Here is a 21590-nt window from a genome sequence, read left to right as displayed (position 1 = left end):
AACAAAGCTGCAAACACAAAAATAATACATTACGATACAATATATTACATCTGAAGTTGTATTCTGTTGCACAAAAATTTTCTTAACTTTAGTAACCTCTTTATTTTCCATATGAGATTAGCATGCAAAACAAAAAAAAAACAAAAAACAGACGATCGTTCATCCGATATATCGTCTGTACAAGGCTTAAGGGGGGTCTATTTCCAAAAAATTCACGTTGGCACACATAAAAGTCTGACGATTAAACCAAATTGCATGGGTATCCTATGATTCCAAATCCAAATTGCATGGGTATCCTATGATTCCAAACTGACATAAGCAAATCTCATAGGAAGGACATAGGAACATGACACACTGGGCACATTGCCAGGAGTGGTTTTGCTCTTTTATGGGTTAACTAAACATTAACAGTCAAGCTTTTGCACTCCAGACTATTGATACCAGAGGCAATTACTGTACACACAGGAGCCACACCATCTTGAAATTAAGCTGCACAGACAAGCATTTGTTTTTCTGCAGATCTTTTTTTTCCCCCCTATATGGCATTTTCACCCCCACGTAGGGACAGGGCCGATTATGCGGCCAATAAGGGAACTACCACGGTGGTGGGTGGCACTGAGGCCGAGGTCTCCATACTGGACACTCCGAGCTAATTTGCATGCCCTATGTATGTTAAGCCCCCAGTATGAGCCATTAGATGTTATGGTGCAGGCAGCTGCCAAGTGCCTACATCCTAGCAACCAATGAAGCTGTGAGCGCCAGCATCCTAGCAACCAATGAAGCTGTGAGTGCCAGCAGGGCAGGACTTAGGGTGGTGGGGGGCCCTGGGCTTGAGTCACTTTCGGGCCCTACCTTCTATACATTACCGTATTTAATGGCGTATAACACGCACCCCAAGTTTAGGAGGGAATTTTAAGGAAAAAAAAAAAAACGTACATTTAAATGCATCTATGCCTATCCATCTTTTTTTTTTTTTTACTCAATCCAGCAAAAAAAAAAAAAAAAACCACAACTGACAGCTCTGGTTGGAGACGCTGAGCATGAGCAAAAGTGACCTGAGCACTGATCACTTTTCAGAGGAGTGACAGTGCCTGCTGCAAGTGTGTACCAGTCTTCTGGCGCACGCTAGTGTGCTGCAGCGCTTATGTACACAGTTTTCCTTAGCCACAGTCCCATAGGCTTCTTAGAGGTTGTGTGTTTGTGCTGCAGTTTTTTTTTTATAGCGCACTAAAGATGCAGCCGTTTTTGTGCACATGCTCAGTTCCCAGCTGGCAGCACGTTGGCCTTTTTACATGGAATAAGAGCAGCCTGGGGGGAAATTGCATCCCTGCCCCTGCTCGGCTATGTATCTCGGCAGGGCCCCCTATTGGGTGGGGGGCCATGGGCTTGAGCCCAGTCAAGCCCAATGATAAGTCCGGCCCTCAGTGCCAGCATCCTAGCAACCAATGAAGCTGTGAGCGCCAGCATCCTAGCAACCAATGAAGCTGTGAGCGCCAGATGCCAGCGTCATAGCAACCAATGAAGCTGTGAGAACCAGCTGCCAGCATCCTAGCAACCAGTGGAGCTGTGCGGTTCAGCTGCCAGCATCCTAACAATCAATGACACTGTGCGGGCAAGTAACCAGCATCCTAGCAACCAAGGCTGGCTGTTTCAAGCCTTTGCCCTCCCTCCCCCAGACACCTTATAATGAAAATGACCTTATATAAACCTTTAATAAAACTTAAACGCACAATTTTTAAGACAGACTACTGGATTGTCAGCATTACTCCCCCTAATGCAACTGCATCACACATGTTTGATTAGGCCTCCAATAAAAAAAAACTGCTGTTCCTGGTCTTGCATTCTAATTTCTGTGAAGGGTTGCTTAATACACTATATGGGCAATACGTTTGTGGACACCTGATCATCATAGCTATATAAGCTTAAGAAAGAACTGTAGTCTGCTCACATAATTTGTAATAAAAACATCTTTTGCTATTCTGAAGCTTCCCTCCAACCACTTTGCATATTTTATATATACCGTGATTCCGGACTTGCCAAATGTGCTGCAGAAATCTCCCACCACTAAGTCTGGCTGCAGCCATATTAACTGTGGGCAGCTGAAGCTGCTGCCTGTTCACTTCAGGCTCTGCAGCTCTCATTGGCCCTCTTCTGACTCACATCCCCCCCACAAGAGTGAAATAGAGAGAGAGCTGTGCATGATGTCATAGGTCTAGGCTAATGACCAGGCAAGAAACAGGAAGTGGGCTGTATAAGTTATTTACTGGCAGAAAAAAAATATATATTTTACTATCCAAAGTTAAAAACAACAAGAACAGAAGATTTAATAGATGGAAAGAGGAAAAAAATGACTGAAGTTCCACTTTAATGGGCATCCTGTTCCAAAACCATAATATGGAGTTGACCTCGCCTTGTGGGTATAGCAGCATCCATTCTTCTGGGACTGCTTTCTAGAAGATTTTCAAGTGTCTATGAAAGTGCCCATGCAACCCAAAGAACATTTGTGAGGTCTGATGTTAGATTTGAAGATTTGGCTCACAATCCAATTCATTCCAAAGGTGTTGAGGATAATTGAGGTCAGTTCCTCCACACCAAGCTGGTCAAATCTTGACTTTATGAAACTGGCTTTATCCACCCAAACTCTATTTTGGGGGATGTCCACATAGCCACACAGTGGCAGATTAAAGCGGGGTTCCACCCTAAAGTGGAACATCCGCTCATCAGGACCCACCCCCCACCTCTGCTGTCACAGTTGGCACCGTTCAGGGGGGAGGGGGGTGCAGATACCTGTCTAATACAGGTATTTGCACCCACTTCTGGGCATAGACTCCCAAGGGAGTCTATGCCTCTTCCTGTCCTAGCGCGCTGTCTGCTGGGACACACGCGGGTCCCAGAGACAGCGCGGACCATTCCTATTGCGCTGAGCCACTCGCGCATGCGCAGTAGGGAACCCGGGAAGTGAAGCCGCAATGCTTCACTTCCTGATTCCCTCACCTAGAATGGCGGCGGCAGCAGCCGAGACCCGAGCGATCGATCGGCCTCAGCTGCTGCCAACATCGCTGGATCCTGGGACAGGTGAGTGTCCATTTATAAAAAGTCAGCAGCTGCAGTATTTGTAGCTGCTGGCTTTTAATATTTTTTTTTTTTTTTTTTACAGTGAAATCCCTCTTTAAGCTTTGCTGGTCTACACTAGAGGGGTTTATTTATAAAGAAAAAAAAATAGCAGAGCTATTCATCTTGCAAAACTTTGTTCTGCGCAAATGCTGGCAAAGCTGATTGAATGTTACTAAGCCATTTCCTCTCCAGATTGGATGTTCTTTATTCATAAGAATACAGTAAATCAGATAAATACCACAATAATGTCACTAGATGGCGCTAAAGATTTTCTATGATTGTCAGCTCTGTCTAGTGGCCATAATGCAGAATTTGCCTGATTCTGCATGAAGAACACCTAAACTAAAGCGAAAAATAGCTTAGTAGTAACATTTCATTTTGCCGGATTTGCATAAATCAAATGTACATGCTGTTTCGCATGATGAATAGCCCTGCAATATTTTTTTTATATATACCCCCCCCCCCCCCCCCCCAAATATGTGAATTTTGAGTTGGGGAATGGCTTCCTACTTTCAGAGGCTCGTAACACAGGCATTTTACTTGTTCCATTAGCCTCCTTTAAAATAGTAAAATAGGTCAATAAAATATACAGGTCTATAAGACCCATAGATATATACACAAATATACTACATAAATCTGCCCCCCCCCCCCCCCCCCCCCCAACTGAATAACACAGTTTTTTTTTATACTGTATATACACCTTTCCATCCAAAGTGTCTGGAATGACAATTTCAGTGTGAAAAGATGCCCTCCTTCCTCATCACAGAAAGTGGGCATCTTATGGGCTTGATAACCAAATTTCTGGACGTGCCTCAGATGCATCTCCACTCGGGCTGAATAATCAGTTCCTATTGGTGACGAGTCTAAATACGGGAACACAAAACACATCCCTTGGTGCGTCTGGTTGACAACTGTGTAAATATGTATTTTCATCACTTAAAGAGCAACTCCACTTCAAACTAAGCACCTTTTAGTACCGCGATACCCAACCTCAGCCCTTAAAGTGGTTGTAAACCCTGTGAAGTGAATATCCACATGATACACAGAGATGAAACAAATCCCACTACATAAGTTTTACCCATGACAGCAGGTCTTCCCCTTTCAACACCCTTTGAAAAGTGCAGATCGTGTTAAAAATCGTTCTTCATCTTTCAGCAGTACATAGTGGTGGGTGGGGATACTGGGCGTATACTGTGTGTGAGATGATTGGAGGAAAAGGGACACCCCCCCCATAGGCAGAGGAACAAAGGACCATGCAAAGCTGTATTCTGAATAGACAAGCTCCATGCTTATCCCCCTCTAAGCTGAGGGGGATAAGCCCACCCCCTCTAAGCCGCCCCCCCCCCGACACAAATTTCTAGCTCATGTTATCTCATGTGTTGGACAGCTTGTCAGAAGTGACTAATGCTGATAACAGAGGAACAAAGCACCAGAGAGAAACAACACTTAGAGCTTCCGAGAGAGATAAGTAAACACTACAGATATATGTGCTTAGTTTAAAAACTTTCATGAATGGGGTTTACAACCACTTTAATTACCCCAAATGGTCATGTTTTGGGAATGAATAAACATCAAGCCATTGACTTGAAGAATTTCGGCACGGTAAAGGAAATCCTGAAAAGAAGACCCACTGGGGGTATTTGAGCACTGAGGTTGGGAAGCACTGCTCTAGTATATTCTCCCAAGGAACATATGAAGAACACAAAGGTTTCCAACAACATTTCTGTGAAATTTCACTAAAATCTGAGGGATATTGGCAAAATGCATTGAAATCTATGAGGAAGACAACATTTCTGGTGTGTAATAGGCTTTAAATGGCTCCTGAGGGTTACAGAGCTGGCTCCTTTAAACTATCCTTGGCCCAGGGGCGGACTGACCATTGGGCCACTCGGGCACTGCCTGAGGGCCCCCGAGCCACTAGGGGGCCCCATCAGGGTTGCCAGCCTCAGTAAAGCCAGGGACAGTATGTAAAAATCAGTTTTTTTTTTTTTTTTTTTTACATCTGTCTCTGAAATGTCCCTTACCGACATCCTTTTGGTCTAAAAATCCCAAGATTATAGCTGCCCCACCTCTCCAGTACCTTCTCAGCCAATAGAAACATGTCTATGTATACTGTGTGATTGTATACTGTGTGTGTGTGTATACCCATAATCTCGGATTGCCTGGGGGCCCCCATGAGTTGTCAGTCCACCCCTGCCTGGGCCAGTGCTAAACACAGCCTTTAACTGGATTCATTATTTTTGTTTTTCCCACATTTCCGTGAAAAAATTTCCATCTAAATCTGAGTGAGATCTGCAAAATTTCACGGTTTAGGCTAAATGCATTGAAGTCAATGAGGTTGACGACACTTGTGGGGGTTCTGAAGGGTGTAATGAACTTTAAATGGCCATGGAGGGTTACAGAAGCTCCCTTCAATTATTCTGGGTCTGTCCTGGACAATGTTATATATATATATATATATATATATATATATATATATATATATATATATATATATATATATATATATATATATATATAGTTGCTCTTTAAGCCCTTGTACACACGGGTCGGACATTCTGAAAACCAAATCCGTTGGATTTTGTCCGAAACTGTTGCATACACACGGTCGGACAAAGTTGTCGGAAAATCCGATTGTACATAACGTGATGACGTTATTTCGTTACGACGGGACTACGTTCAGGCTAGTAGCCAATGGCTTTAGTCTAGGAATTTGATCTGAGCATGCGTGGCACTTTGTCCGTCGGAGTATGTCCGATCGGAGCATTTTGTCGGAAAATTTTACCGGCAAGTTGGAAAAGTTGGTCCGTCGGATATTCCGACGGAAACAGTCCAATGGAGACCACACACAGTCGGAATATCCGACAGAACGGTCCGATAGGACACATTCCGTCGGAATCTCCGACCGTGTGTACAAGGGCTAAGAATATTTACTGCTCGCTGAAACGCATTTCGGGAATTTGCGGCACTGCTTACAATGCATTTCCAGGATAGAAAAAACACAAAGACTAAAAACGTGCAACAATTCAGAATTTCTATGGGGTATGACATTGTCATTTTGCATAGTGAAAAAATGAAATTGGTAGAAAGGGAGAGAAAAAAAAATTCCTAGTGGTGTCTAAAAGAATGATTGCCCCTATTACCTGCAGCTTTTTTTTTTATACAAAAAATATGTAGAAGAATACGCATCGGCCTAAACTGAGGGAAAAAAAAACATTTAATATATTTTTTGGGGATATTTATTATAGCAAAAAGTTAAAAATATTGTTTTTTCCAAATTGTCGCTCTTTTGTTTATAGCGCAAAAAATAAAAACCGCAGAGGTGATCAAATACCACCAAAAGAAAGCTCTAATTGTGGAGGAAAAAAAAAGGATGCCAATTTTGTTTGGGAGCCACGTCGAACGACCACGCAATTGTCAGTTAAAGCGACGCAGTGCCTAATCGCAAAAAGGGGCTTGGTCCTTTGGCTGTAAATTGGTTCGGGGCTTAAGTGGTTAAGCATGTCTTGCATACACACGGGTCACACAAAAGTTCGCTGAACTTTTGGCCGTCAAGAACACGGTGACGTACAACACTACGACGAGCTGAGAAAATGAAGTTCAATGCTTCCGAGCATGCGTAGGAATTTTGCCGACCGAAAAATTGAGAACCTGCTCTCAATCTTTTGCTGGCGGGAATTTTGGCCAGCAAAGGTCCGAAGGAGCGTACACACGGTTGCATTTTCCGACCAAAAGCTCTCAACGGTCTTTTGCTGGCCGAATTTCCGATCGTGTGTACGGGGAGAGTTATAACACCTGTCAGTTTTTTTTTTGTTGTCACCTGTGTCCGATTGAGGAGACTTCCCTTCTCTTCCTGTCCAATAGTCACAAATGGAAGCGAGAGGAAATCCCTCAAAAATGAGAGAATCCCCCAGTTATCACCAGAGCTAATGACTCCATTGGAAGATTTCCGATCTATTCCCTGTTTTTGTGACAACCCAAAATTTGGGGTTTCTATTGATTCCACATTCGGCGATAACAGTAAACAGGACAAATAGAGAGGGCGAATCTCCCTCTCCTTAATGGGGATACAGACTGCACTAAAAAAACTGGACAGGCGTTTAATCCATTTCCACTATTATCCAGAACAAAAAAAGAACATTTGGCCTTTAGTTATATACTTTGCGGTCAACTCAACCCGAAAACATTGCATTTTTTTTTTTTTTATACCTCCCACACACATTATTGCAGAGGTCCCTCATACATTTGAGCGTATGTCCTATCCTACAAGTCCATAACCAACAGCTCCATCTCTGTATTGTGAAGAATCTGATTATCTTTGTAACATAAGCAGTGGTTGGGCAGAAGTGGAAATTCTGATGGGGATTTCTTTGCAGTAAATTTCCTGAGACATACAACGTACCACCACATGATTCAGCTTACCCCCAACCAAGCTACATTGACATATTAGTAGTTTTATATGGAGTTGGCTTTTAAAGTCAATGGTATTCTGGAAAACTGAAGTTGAGAAAATGAACGTGCTTCTCGAGCAGCCCAACGGTTTGAATTTGATGGCTTTCCAGTAAAGGCTGGGGAAAATGTCTGATAAGTAGTCATGGGCAAGACAAGCGCACCCCTCCCGCCCCCCCCACTCCCCATTTTATAGAATGTAGACTATATGGCCAACAGTTTGTGAACACCTGACCTGACTCTATATGAGCTTGTTAGACATCCTATTCCAAACCATGGAAATCACGATGGAGTCATCAATTCCTTTGCAGCTATAATACCCCCCGCTCTTCTTGGAAGGCTGTCTACAAGATTTTGAAGCATGTCTGTGGGAATGTGTTCAAGTCAAGACTATGTAGGCCACCAAACCATGTCTTTATGGAGCTGGCTTTAAATAGTACATAGTTAGTAAGGTTGAAGAAGAACACCAGTCCATCCAGTTCAAACTGAGTGAGTGTCTACAATTGTCCCCATGCCTGTACATTGCACACTCACATTGGTCCCTACCCTCAAGGAGCCCACAATCCAAGGTCCCCATTCATATACTAGGGCCAATTTTGGACAGAAGCCAATTAACCTACCTGCATGTCTTTGGAGTGTCTGAGGAAACTGGAGCACCCGGAGGAAACCCACGCAGGCACAGGGAGAACATGCAAACTCCAGGCAGGTAGTGTCGTGGTTGGGATTTGAACAAGTGACCCTCATTACTGCTAGGTGAGTGCGCTAACCACTACACCACTGTACCACCCATGTGTGCAGGTGCACAGTCATGCTGGGATAGAAACTGTTGTAACAAGGTTGGAAGCGCGCAATTGTCTAAAATGTCTGTGCGTTGTAGCATTAATGGTACCCTTCACTGGAAACACCCGACCTCAATCATTTGGAGACATGACCACATACTTTTGGCCTTACAGGTAGCTGTGATGGTCAGGTTTGCACAAAATGTTGGTCATATAGTGTGATAGTTAGGGCCATCATTTCATATGAAAGCCCCCCAAACTGTTGCCTATGTATACATGAATACATATATTTTTGTCACATTTCTAGATCAGACAGTTTTCACCCCTCAGGTCTCCCCCCCCCCCCCCCCCCCCCACTTCCTCTAATTCTTTACAAGGAAACATTCTCTAGATATGTCGCTTTGTAGAAGAACAATTTCAAAGTTATTTTGCAGACCATTTTCAAACCATAATGCCCACCCACCCAATTCTTTGTCATTTTTGAAAAATGAATGCTCATTAATGTGTTTTCCATACATTAAAAGTACCTTATTTGTTCAAATACAGGTAAATAGCCATTTTTGGTGCACACAGTTTTACAGTATGAACGTGACGTGATGTCTAATGGCATTTTTCCATTCGTAAGAAGACACGGGGGTTGGGAGTGTGTAGGCATCCATGCCTGTGAATCAAAGCCATCTTGTTTTGGCCATGGTGATACTAATAGGTGGCTAGGAAAGACAGCTTCTACATTAAAGTGAGTGTGGCTGCAGATCTTGGTGGCCTCCTGGTACAGGCTGGTGATATGGAGGAAGGTTTCTGTTTCCACAGGCATCCAGGCCTGTGAAATACTTCCATATATTGCATACTTGAGTTTAAGGCTGAACTCCAGGAAGATCTCAAATAACAGAAATCAATGCAGCTCCGTTTTCAATAAATTATATATTTTTTTTATCTGCATTACTTAACTGTTAGGAAAGAAAAATCAGGTCTCCTGCCCTGCTAGACAGAATGTAAAAATGATAGAACTGGATAGACACTCGATACAAATCTTCGAGAGGTAATACAACTCCCATAAACTGTGTGTATTCTATCTAATTGAGGCGTTCATCTGGAGTTAAGCTTTAAGGTGTTAACTCTGGGACACTGGACTGGGTACAGTCTGACGAGTTCTTGTTGTTTTCCCTTGCCACAAGGCGCTCAAGAAAAAGGCAAATTCATTCCACTTACTTTGGCTTACACAGGCATCCAGGCCCGTGAAATATGTCTACATATAGGAATAGTTTAAGATTACACCACAATCTGCAGGGCATAGCCATGAATAAGAGCAAAAGACTATGCTGGCTGTCCTGGCCTCAAGGATGCTGATATACTGTGAGGCCAAGACAGTTGTCATGATAAATTCCCTATCACTTGCTTCAGGACTACCATTAGTTGTCAGAATCTTGGCCATTTGCCGATACAGGCCAGCAATCTGTAGAATTCCTACGTTTTCCACTTACAAAGGCATCCATATCCATCTTACTGAGAGTACACCACAAACTTTGGGGTATCATCCTAGGTATGGTTCAACCAAAAGGACTCACTGCCTTGACCACAATTGCCTTGTAGACGTTGTCATGCTGTTGGCCAAGTCAACTCTTAAGAAAAGGTCCTGCATCCAAATGTAAAGACCTGGGCCATCACCCGATACAGATTGGCAATCTGTAGGAAGTCTTTCTGCTATAAGCAGTTTGTCTGCTCATTTTGGCATTACCAGGCATGAAAGCTGGTAAAATGTATCCATATACATCAACTTCAAAAATTTAGACCACAAACTCCGGGACATCATCATGGGTAAGGTCCAAAGAAAAGTACTTGCTGACTTTCTTGGCCACAAGGGGCTCATGAATGTTGACGCACTGTTGAGCAAGACAGCCATTGCAGTAAAGTCCTGTGTCACCTGCGTTGTGACCACAACCGAAAGTATAGCTCTGGGCAGTCTCTTGGTACAGGCTGGCAATCTGTAGGAAGTCTTTCTGGTACAAGCGGATATCATCCAGACTCAAGCTGTGGCGATCAGTGGAGGTCTTTGGTTTTCGGCACGCCGTCTGCAAATTTTTTAAAACACTTTTAGTTCTCAACCGCAACAAACAAAGCTATAATAGTATACTGATAAAGTAATGTACATTTGGGTCCCATTTACACTGCCATGCTGCAGTAACAATTGTGAACAATAAGCATTGGTGAAATGTAGTTCCATTTATTCTAAATGGACCCAGCACACCTTCTCGATGCATATGCAGTGCAGCACAACTCATGTTTAAAAAAAAAAAAAAAATGGTTGAAAATGTTACATGCACCTTTTTTGGTGCGTTGAGCATCCTAATAAAATGAATGGGCTGCCACAATGCAACACACATTAACTTGTGTTATCACAAATGCTTAATGCAGCTGGAAAGTGTAATTCCAGCCTTAATGCTCCATCTGGCTCTTGCCTCTGGCAGCCAAGTATAGTTCTGGTATATTCTCTCATACAAGGTGGTTGTGCACAAAAACCCAAGTCTTAGTACCACCTTAAGAGCAGATGTGTACTTCCAAAAGTCCCATTCTTTAGGATTGACTTCACTACGGTACACAGAACAGGCAATAAACCCCCCAGTAAATATGTGCAATGGAATTTACATGGAAAGTCAACAAATTAATGCAGCAGATGATGCCTATGTGGAGCATTGACATGGTCTTTGAGGAGCCAGAACATCCAACTATGGACCCTTTTTGATTACGGTAACCAAGCTGGAGCAGAATGTCTGCAGGTAGCTTGGCCAGTTCCTCAAAAGCCATTTGATTACATTTAACTTCTGGCTTGCGAGGAATTTACTTACAAGCCTGTAATGTAAACCTGGTACTTACCCAAAAGTGTTTTTACCTTTTGGAGCGGGTGATTTGTGCACCTTAGGATAAGCTACTCTAAGCCCTTGTACACACGGTCGGACATTCCGATGGAAAATGTCCGATCGGACAGTGTTGTCGGGTAATCCGACCGTGTGTGGGCTCTATCAGACTTTTTCTGTCGGAATGTCCGAGAAAACAAAAGTTTGAGAGCTGGATATAACATTTTCCGACAACATTATCCGATCAGACTTTGTCCGATCGTTTGTAGAGAATTCCGATCTGACAAAGTGCCATGCATGCTCAGATCAAATTACGAGACCAAAGCTATTGGTTACTAGCTGCAACGTAGTCCCGTCGCAATGACTGGACGTCATCACGTTCCGAACTTTGTCCGACCGTGTGTATGCAACAACAGTTTCGGACAAAATCCGTCAGAAAAAATGCAACGGATTTTGTTGTCGGAATGTCTGACCGTGTGTACAAGGGCTAAGAGAACACAGGTTAAAATATGAACTTCATGCAAACCGCTGAAGATTCAATTAATTTATACAACTGTATTACCTGCTAGAAGCAGCGGCGGCCGCTCCATAAGGGGGGGGGGCTGCCCATCTAATCTCCATGTGGGGTGCTGGATATATGGATTTCTATGATGGTTTTTTTCTAAGCACATGATTAGAGCCCGAAGCTTTAAATTGGCTTCAAAAAAGGTTGGGCTCGGAGTACAAAGCACTGCACCCCGAGCCCACCCACTTGCGACATTAGCAAATCAACATTTGCTATTGTCTTCATGTTTGTCTTTCCATTCAAGTGAGTCTTAAGACCCGGATTGGAGGAATAGTGGCCGCATTGGCCGGGAGGAGAAGCCATGGAAGTCACCGGGTTGGCTGGCTGGCGAGCGGGCTGGCTGGTAGGCGGGAGAGTGAGCGCAAAGCGGTGGGGATTTGTTTGCCCCACAAAAAAATGGCATACTAGCCACCACTGTGCTAGAGGATGTGTATTTCTGCCCATCCAGTCCTGCCCGTTACACAGCTTGGGCTTGTAATACAGCTATACCTTGTAACTCCTCCAGCCTGTGAATGGACAGTAAAAGAAAAAGCAGCATATTGATGAGCTCATTTGTTTTTTGATTAGCACAATTGTTTGGCTCCTTGCATTGCAATAGTCTGACCCCAAGTTAAAGAGGAAGTAAACCCTGAGGAGTTTACTTCCTCTTTCATTCCCTGCTAAGGTAAAGCATAATGGACTACTATGCATCGCATCGCATCGTAGTCCATTATGTGTCACTTACCGACTCTGGAGCCAGCAAAGTCACCGCTGTCCCCTGTAGTCCAGCGCATCCATCTTATTGTGGGTCTCGCCGCTGAGCCGCTGTCATTCGGCGAAGCCGCGATGACATCACTCCCATGGCAAATATCTCCTACTGTGTAGGTTTAGGAGATATTTCTTTGACCTACAGGTAAGCCTAGATTAAGGCTTACCTGTAGGTCCAAGTGTGTTGTAAGGGTTTACAACCACTTTAATTCATGTATTTATACTGCTTGCATTAAAAAAATACTTTTAAATGATGTAATAATGACTAGAGTTGCATTGAGGTATGTCTATTATATCTGCCTGGAGTTTAGCTTTAAAGGGTTACTAAACCCAGGACCCTGCATTCATATCTGGTCCCAAAGTATAAAGAATATGGAAATACAATTATTTTAGTAAATATAAACTGCTAAATACCTTTTCTCATCAGCAGTATATAGCAGTCATATGACTTCTATCAGTGCCCGGCTGAGCACTGGTTAAAGCTTGTAGGAGGAGTTTTCATTCTCCTCAGACTGTCCTATGAGGCTGCATGACCCCTGACTGTCGGGACAATGCTGATTGGCCCTTTGCTGAACACATGCACCCCCCCCCCCCCCCCAAAAAAAAAAAACCTCTCTGGTAATACACACCAAACTGTGTGCTGCCAAAGCTCTGCCCTCTCAGCAGATGGATTGGGGACAGTAGGAGGGGAGGATCAAAGAAGACAGGATCAAACAGCCTTTTTACACAATGCAGAGGATTAACCTGTTAGGTTCCACAGTGATTATAACAAGCACGCTTTACTGCACATACAGACTGATTTTACTGTTGTGGATTTAGTAACACTTCAAGTTTACAGTTTGCTTGGCTGTCAAGTTTTACCTGCGGCAAGGAGTCTGTGCTCTGACCACGTAGCTTAACTACTGTTTCTGAAGAGCTGGAAGTTGATGAATTAACTTCTTTAACAATTAAACCTAAAATAAAACAAGCAGGCAGTTATGGGGCAGCATATGGTCTAATAGTATGTTATAAAAGAATGCCATATGGTGGCAATACAGAACAAGGGATTCCCCCCCCCCCCCCCCCCACAATTTCAACCATATGTAACCAGCTTTTGATTGCAAAAATGATCAAACACATTTAGACAACCCAGTGCTAAAATGTCCAATCTGCTGTTAATGAGTTATAATCTGTACAATTAGTCCTCTAGCGAGGCGGGACTTTGAGAGAACAGGTGCTTCAATGAGCTCCAAAGATCTACAAAGAAGCCCATTGGTGGTCCAACTGGCAGAGGCGCCTATTGTTGGCTATGCAGAGAAAAAATGTTTTTTTTACTTTAGTGGCGGGCCACGAACCAGCTTCACTACTTGGGGCAAAGAGACATAGGCTGTACTTCCGTGTATGGAGAACATGCGACTTGATCCTCTTCTCCAATGTGTGCTGGTATTGATTTGCCAATCACCAAGCACCAGTGCTAGGACATGGTAGAAGGGGAAGGGAGTCACGTGAGGGCTTGGAGAGAATCGTCCGCCCTGTGTAAGCTCTAATGCCGTGTACACGCGACCAAACTTTTTGAAAGCAAAGGTTCCGTCAGACAATTCGATCGTGTGTGGGCTCCATCGGACCTTTGCTTGCCAAAAATCCGGCGGACTTCAGAAATAGAACATGTTTTCAATTTTCCTGCCAAAACTCCGCCGGACCGAGAAATCCGTTCGTGTGTATGCTAATCCGACGGGCAAAAACCGACGCAAGGGCAGCTATTGGATACTTGCTATGAACTTCCTTATTCTAGTCCGGTCGTACGTCATCACGTTCGAATCCGTCCGACTTTGGTGTGATTGTGTGTGGCCAAGTCCGGTCGTTCAGGAAGTCCACCGGAACACCGCCGAAAGTCCGTCGGGAAGACCGTCGGATCTAGTCCCTCGAAAAGTCCGGTCGTGTGTACGTGGCATTAGACATACCTGTATCTTTTCACTAGGAATGAGTGAAATTTAGTTCATTTTCCAAAAATTTCAGAAACCTCGAGATCTCTCTGCAAGTTTGCAAGTTTAGTGAAATACATTGGAGTGTACCCACAGAAACTGAAATTAAGGTTCTTTTTGTTGGACCTTAAGGGTGAAAGGTGTTTTTTATGGCTCCTGAGGTTTACAAAAGCCCCTTTCAACTTCCAAAAGCACACCCTCTAAACGCAGAAGCAAGTTCCACCTAAGCAGCTCAAAAAGCAAAGCTGCTTCCACTGTAATTTCAGTAACAATTAAATTGGTAATCTCTCTATGAAATCAATGTTGCCAAATTGACCCTACTTATCAAGAATTGCACTGTATTACCAAAAGTATTGTGACGCCTTGCCCAAATCAAGGTCCATAAAGACATGGCTGAGCTAGTTTGGGGTGGAGGAACTTGACTGGCCCTGCATCCCAATAGAACACCTTTGGAATGAATTAAAGAGCCTGTGAGCCGGGCCTTTTCATCCACATCAGTGTCTAGCCTCACAAATGCACTTCTAGAAGAATGATCAAACATTCCCATAGACACACTTCCTGTGGACGGCCTTCCCAGAAGAGTTAAAGCTGTTATAGCTTCAAAGGATGGGCCAACTTAATATTGAACCCTCTGGACTAAGACTGGGATGCCATTAAAGTTGATGTATGTGTAAAGGCAGGTGTCCCAATACTTTTGGTAAAATAGTGTATTTACCAATTAGATTTCAATTTTGCTAATAAATCCTGTAAACCACTAGAAGTATGGGTCTGCTTTCAAAAATTCTAACACTGATATTCTAAATCTGTTTGGCTACTATGTGTAAAAAAAATTATTTTAAAATTACACATTTCATATAGGGTACACCGATGAAAAGGCAACATGTAGATTGAGGTTTTGGAACTAAAACCCCCTATAGACCTGTCTGAATAGGCAGGAAGCGAAGGGAAGGAGTCGTAAATCTCACTCATCTGTTGTAAGTTGAGCTATTGAGCTCTATAAACAGTAGATTTTTTCCAACAGATGAAATAAGAATAGATAGGTAGACATGAGAAAGGGAGCCTGGAGCTTCCCCTACTGGCATTACCTGTACCTAGGGGATATCACTACGGTATTTATCTCCTTAAGTATGAAGAAAATAAAAAACGTTCTTATTGAACATACATTCAAAATAGTATATATACACTAAAGCACAGTATATGGAGGTGACAAATGTTCATGCACATATATATAGTAATATATAGAGATGAAAGGGGTCCACCTCTTATTTCAGAAACGAGTTTCTTATAGTTGTAAGTGAAGCTGTATATTATGCTTTTATCGCTGGCCATATCTCACCAGTCACTCCATTTGTACCCTGGCTGACATCACTAGCAGCTATGACATCACTACCCGTGACATCAAAATCACCAATGGACCCAGCCTCAGGGCACCTTCCTTAAAGAATCACTCCACCCTTGTAAGTTTCCAGGGAAGAATTGACTATCGATAAGCTCCATTTTTTCCAACCATATAATTATTTGTCCTAGTTTGGTCCTTATTCGGTTATTTCTTATTGCTGTCCATACTTAGAACATTTTTCTTGCAAAAAAGATTCATGTTCCATCGAGAAAAAAGTACTCTTTTCATTTTCTTCAGTCTAAAACCACTTTTTTTTTTTCTGCAGTGACTGAACCATGAAAATGTAGAAACGATTCATTTTATTTGCCGAGTAGATTAAAAGTGTGAGTTTCCAGACGGCTCCTGTCTCTCTGTCGGGCATGGTAAGGCGAAATCAGCAAAACACAGCTTTAGAGGAGAAAAAAAATAATCCAATTTACAGGCCTGATATAGTAAAGCTGGATGTCCAGGTTTGATAGACCGTGGCTGGAACCAACGCATTTTGTGACAGCCATCCCCACCTTATCAGGGTAAATTACATGTCACCGTAACACGAGTCGACTTAAAGGGTCACCCACTGAAAACCCTTATTTGACTTTTTCTGGTACATGCTACAACCCTGGTGCCCAATCTGCAGCCCGGGGGCTGCATGTGCCCCTTTTGGTGCTTACTGTGTGGCCCTCAGATATTCGTGACTACTCTAGCCAGTGCAGGATCATATTATTTAGACTGGATTCTACGCAAATTGTTTATTTTTTTTTTGTACTACAACATATCTCGTATACTTTTTTCTTTTCTGTTCTGATCCTGGTCCACCCATGTGAATGGGTATGGCCCTTGTCCTCATCAACATAGGGATAAGGGGCTTTGACAGGTGAGTGCCCCACCATGTTATGTCCTCCCTCCCTTTCCTCTCCTGCCTGGCTGCACGCTTGGATAAGGGTCTGGTATGATTTAGTTTTTTTTAGTGGGGGGGTCCCCTTCAAAATCCATACCCAACGGCCCACGTTTTTTTATTTTTTAATGCCAGTTTTTTTGTTTACATTTTTTTGAATCTCCACTCAGCGCAGGGATGACCCATCGTCGTTAGGATGCTGGCGGCTGCTAAGAACCAGCAGAAAATGCTGAGAATTAAAGAAGGGAGTTGTTGGGAATATCTGAAACGTATGTGATGTCAGGGGCTTACTTAGTCCACCAGGCTTAAACTAAAATATTTTGGGGTAGACATGACCTTCAAGCAGGTTAGTATTCCAAACTGTGTGGCAGTGGTTGAAGGGAAGAGGACCATGGGAAGCTACATCTTCTGCACCCCCTAATGTAGGTAGTTCATAAACACAAGATGGCAGCCACTAGATCTATCCACATTTAGAAAATTTGTGTGACCATGTATCAAGCTTATGGCCTGAAAATGCATGTTTATGTGAAATGCCCAAAGCTCTGTCGTCAGCCTTTGCTTCAGCAACAGTAGCTATTAGCAGGGAGAATGAACCTGAATCGATCCTACTTCCAGGTTAAGGCCAGAGTTGGGTGTCTCTGCACAGCTTTTTACCTGGATCTGACCAAAATCATACAACAATCACTTCTTTTGGGGACAGGTAGACCAGAGAGACTTTTATTACATGTTCCTTCTGTACAGATAAAACAAAGCTTCGTCTTCACTCACCGGAATATTCGTTGTTGTGTTGGGACCTCAGCATGTCTTCCGTTATGTATACGCAGAGTTCAGGGCTGACGTCCAAGGCCAAGTCAATGTCCTTTGGATCGTCTACCAGCATCTCAATCTCTACGGGTAAGAAGGGTTTTGTGAAGACCATAAGAAAAAGGGCAACAATAAGCAGAATATATACACAGCACAGATTTTAGGTTTCTGAAAATTTGTCTGAAACTATAGATCCCGTTTGTTTTTTTAATGTAACATTTAAAAAAGGTGGTAATGGTGATATAAATGGTAAATGGTGATATACTAGGAGGCAGCATGTTCTGATATACAGAAAATGTCCTGTCCAAAAATACTACAGAATAACACTTGCATTCCCTTTTATTTTTTTTTAAATTTCAACAGAGATTTTATTAGAAAGTGAAAGGTAGTGTAGAAACAATTCTCCCACGCAGGGGAGTGAAAAACATATAACATCAGAACAAGCTAGAAAGTCTGTCTTATGAGCTTTTGTAACCTGGGCGGGCCTTTTTTGGGGGCATTCCCTTTTAAAGCATACATGAGCATTGCCCATGCAGGGCAAACAAACAAATCTGAATAAGTTTACCCTTTTTCATCCCCAGCTGCTCCATTTGGCCAGGAAAGTGAAGAGAAATGCCCAGTTCTATATATGAGGAGTATGCGACTCACTCTGCTACATGTGATGGGGATGGTGCATGGTGGCTTACTGCTCAGGAACCCAATGCTGTCACATGGAGTGAGGCATGCAGTTGCATGCACAGGGCTTCCTCGTTTGACTCCTGGCAGGCAAATGAAGCAGTGTGTGTGGGGGGGGCTAAAATAATAAAATAAAGATAAGAATGTGTAGTCCCAATTAAAATGTACATTAGTTTACCTTAAAGGCATAGGTTCACTTTATCCTAATTCAGCCTAAAATTACATCCAGAATGGAAGTTACTTCAATGTCATAACTAACTTTGCAGATGTCAAATATCTATTTAAGTTCTTTCATTCTTAACACCAACCATTCTCCTCCTATTTGTTTCCCGAGATAGGAATGGGGGAACACGACCAACAGTACGCCCCACCTCCACCCAAACAAAAGTCAGGAAGGGGAAAGAAGAATGCCAACTGTGAACTATTACTTCCCAAAATCAGCGTTTATCTTCAGCTGTGGTTGAATGCATGCAAAGTTCATGGACAATGTTGATACCTCTATTAGATGCCTTCTCAAAAGAGTACAAGCTGTTACAGGAGTAAAGGAAGGAGCAACTTTATATTAAAGTATACCTGTACTCAGTCTCTTTCTCCTAACCTAGAGCTTCTTCAAATATAGTGTGCTCATCATAACTCCTCTAAGCCAGCCAGAGCTCCTTCAGGCATGGTGTGGTCATCCAGATGCTCCAATCCTAGAGCTTCTTCAGGTATAGTGTGCACATCATAACTCCCGTAACCTAGAGCAACATGGTGTGCTCATCCTGACTTCCCTAACTTTTACGGAATGATGTGCTCATCCGAACTCTAACACACAGCTCTTTTAGGTAAGGTGTTCTCAACCTAACTCTCCTATCCTAGAGAGTCTTCAGGTGTAGCGTGTAGCATGCTCATCCTAACTACCCTTACCTGAAGCTCCTTTGGGCATGGCGTGTTCATCCTAACCTAGATCTCTTTCATTGTGTGCTCATCCTAAGTGCCCTAACCAAGAGTTTTTTCCAAGGAATAGTGTGCTCGTCCTAACTATTCTAACCTAGAGCTCCTCCAGGCATGGTGTGCTTTACCTAACAACCTATTCTAGCGCTTCTTCAGATGTGGCGTGCTCAACCTAGCTCCCCTAACCTAGATCTCCTTCAGGCATGGTGTGCTCATCCTATCGTAACCTAAAGCTTCTTCAAGTATGGTGAGCTCAACCTAGCTCCACTTACCTGAAGCTCCTTCAGGCATGGTGTGCTCATCCTAAGTCTTATAGCCCATTGCTCCTTCAGACATGGTGTGCTCATCCCAACTCCTCTAACAGAGCTCTTTCAGGCATGGTGATACAAACTAATACACTGCCATAACCCCACTTTATTCTGCAAGCTTTTTTTTCCCTTGTGTTCATCTGCTCGATGTGACAAACAACTGCCTGAAAGTCCTCTGAACCTTTCAAAGTGTACTTACCGTCATCCTGGGAGTCATCATCCAGCCTGTCCTTGTCTGCACTCTCAGCCCCAGACGTGTGGGAGCTGCTGTGGCTGGTCATAGAGCTGCAGGTTTTCAGTTTGTGGTGAAGTGATGACCTGGAGAAACTATCATCTGCTCCAATGTCCCTGGTTTTTGTGTCCGCCTCTATCCCTGAGGTGAGAGAGCTGCTGTGACTGGTCGTGGAGCGCCTGCAGAGGCAATTGAGCTTTGTGCTCCCTCCGCTGCTCATGGATCGGTTCTCCAGCTGCTCCATGTCCTGATCCAAAGTGTCGCTGATATACGACTCTCTGTACAACTTCTTCTCTGTAATATACAAAAGGGTTAAAGAGTAATCAAACACAATTCAGTAACGCTTAACACTAGCTGATTTTTAGAGAACTCAGATTAAGGTAAACTGAGGGAACTTTATGCCCTTGTACACACGGTTGGAGATTCCGACGGAATGTGTCCTATTGGACCGTTTTGTCGGATAATCCGACTGTGTGTGGTCTCCATCGGACTGTTTCCGTCGGAGTATCCGAGGGACCAAGTTTTCCAACTTGTCCGTAAAATTTTCTGACAAAATGCTCCGATCGGACATACTCCGATCATGTGTAGCCTACTCCGACGGACAAAGTGCCACGCATGCTCAGATCAAATTCCTAGACCAAAGCTATTGGCTACTAGCCTGAACGTAGTCCCGTCCTAACTAAACAACGTCATCACGTTAAGTACGATCGGATTTTCTGTCAACTTTGTCCGACTGTGTGTATGCAACAGTTTCAGACAAAATCCATCGGACAAAATCTAAAGGATTTGGTTGTTGGAATGTCCGACCGTGTGTACAAGGGCTAAGACTTGAAAAAGTCACATCACCCATTACTGAGATTTCACTTATTGGTAGAAGCTGATGACTTGAACCACCTTATATTTTCCTGATCTCTCTGGTACTCTATTGGTGAAGTATCCACCCTGAGCTCTGCATACCTGCTCTGGCCTTTATGATGGGTTCGCACTCTCCCTCCTTGGGCGATTGGAGAGATGCATTCAGTGTTCAGAAAAAAATTTTTACTTAATGATTTTTATAATTCTTTATTGAAGATAAAACAGTTGCCTCTGCTCCACATATCGGCATGCTGCCGAGCCGCTGATCAAATGTGTTTAACCCTCTGAGAACATAACCATTCTCTAAGAAATACAGCCCTGAAGGGGGAGGCAGTTCCCATGAAATGCATTGGCTCTATTTGTATACTTTTATCTTTGATGTAAGATTATAAAAATCATCAAATTGAGACATTTTTCCGGACCCCCAGCTGTTCCTCTCCAATCACTTAAGTGCTCCCTGTAGTAACGGCCCCATCGTCATTATCAGAAAGGTAGCAGCCCTAGACCCCAGCGGAGTCTATCACCTACAATTGGGATACAACCCATTGTATCCCATTGATTCCCTCCACATAGAAACCTGCCGATGGGCACCAGTCCAGCACTGTCTTCCACCCAAACTTGACACTCTCCCTGCTGGAATTTTTCTCCGTTTTAGATTATGGAGATGGTAACAGGAGAACTGGAACTCAGCAAGGTGGGTGAAAATGGCAATATTCATTAAAATACTTTAATGTATTTTAAATGAATACATGAATCTGTGCCATTGTAATTACACATTGGCATTTTATTCAAAATCAGGGGTTGGGACATATCAGCGACTCTAGAGTAAGCCTCAGCAGTAGTTATCTACGACTTGCTCCTTTTGTCCCACACTGTTGGTTCAGAATGGTAACTTTTGCAATTAAACTAAAAGAATACTGTCCAACTGATATCAATCCGTCTGACAGTACTTTGTGTTCTAAACAGCTGGCGCCTTCAGGGATACTTAAGCCACTTGGGCAAATATATACTCACTGGGCACTTTATTAGATACACCTGTTCAA

The 21590-nt window shown here is 43.2% G+C and overlaps 1 protein-coding gene and 1 long non-coding RNA gene across 2 annotated transcripts in view; one reads left to right on the top strand and one right to left on the bottom strand.

Annotated features, from left to right (window-relative positions):
• The window catches only part of LOC143956582 (uncharacterized), a 140795-nt gene that overhangs the window by 41171 nt on the left and 78034 nt on the right, over window positions 1–21590 (top strand). The window lies entirely within an intron of this gene.
• FRMD6 (FERM domain containing 6) overlaps window positions 8698–21590 on the bottom strand; it is a 144089-nt gene continuing 131196 nt past the window's right edge. Inside the window, exons 11-14 of the mRNA XM_077466794.1 lie at window positions 19660–19986; window positions 17509–17628; window positions 13368–13459; window positions 8698–10411 (exon numbers count right to left, since the gene is read on the bottom strand). Coding sequence (XP_077322920.1) covers window positions 10127–10411; window positions 13368–13459; window positions 17509–17628; window positions 19660–19986 — 824 coding nt within the window. The 3' untranslated portion in view covers window positions 8698–10126. The remainder of the gene's footprint in view (window positions 10412–13367; window positions 13460–17508; window positions 17629–19659; window positions 19987–21590) is intronic.

The sequence above is a fragment of the Lithobates pipiens genome, unplaced genomic scaffold (genome assembly GCF_037356315.1).
Source record: "Lithobates pipiens isolate NorthernLeopardFrog02 unplaced genomic scaffold, aLitPip1_a1.2 Scaffold_37, whole genome shotgun sequence".
Taxonomy (NCBI): Eukaryota; Metazoa; Chordata; class Amphibia; order Anura; family Ranidae; genus Lithobates; species Lithobates pipiens.
The sequence above is the reverse complement of the archived record's forward strand: the minus strand, read 5'-3'. Positions and strand labels throughout refer to the sequence as shown.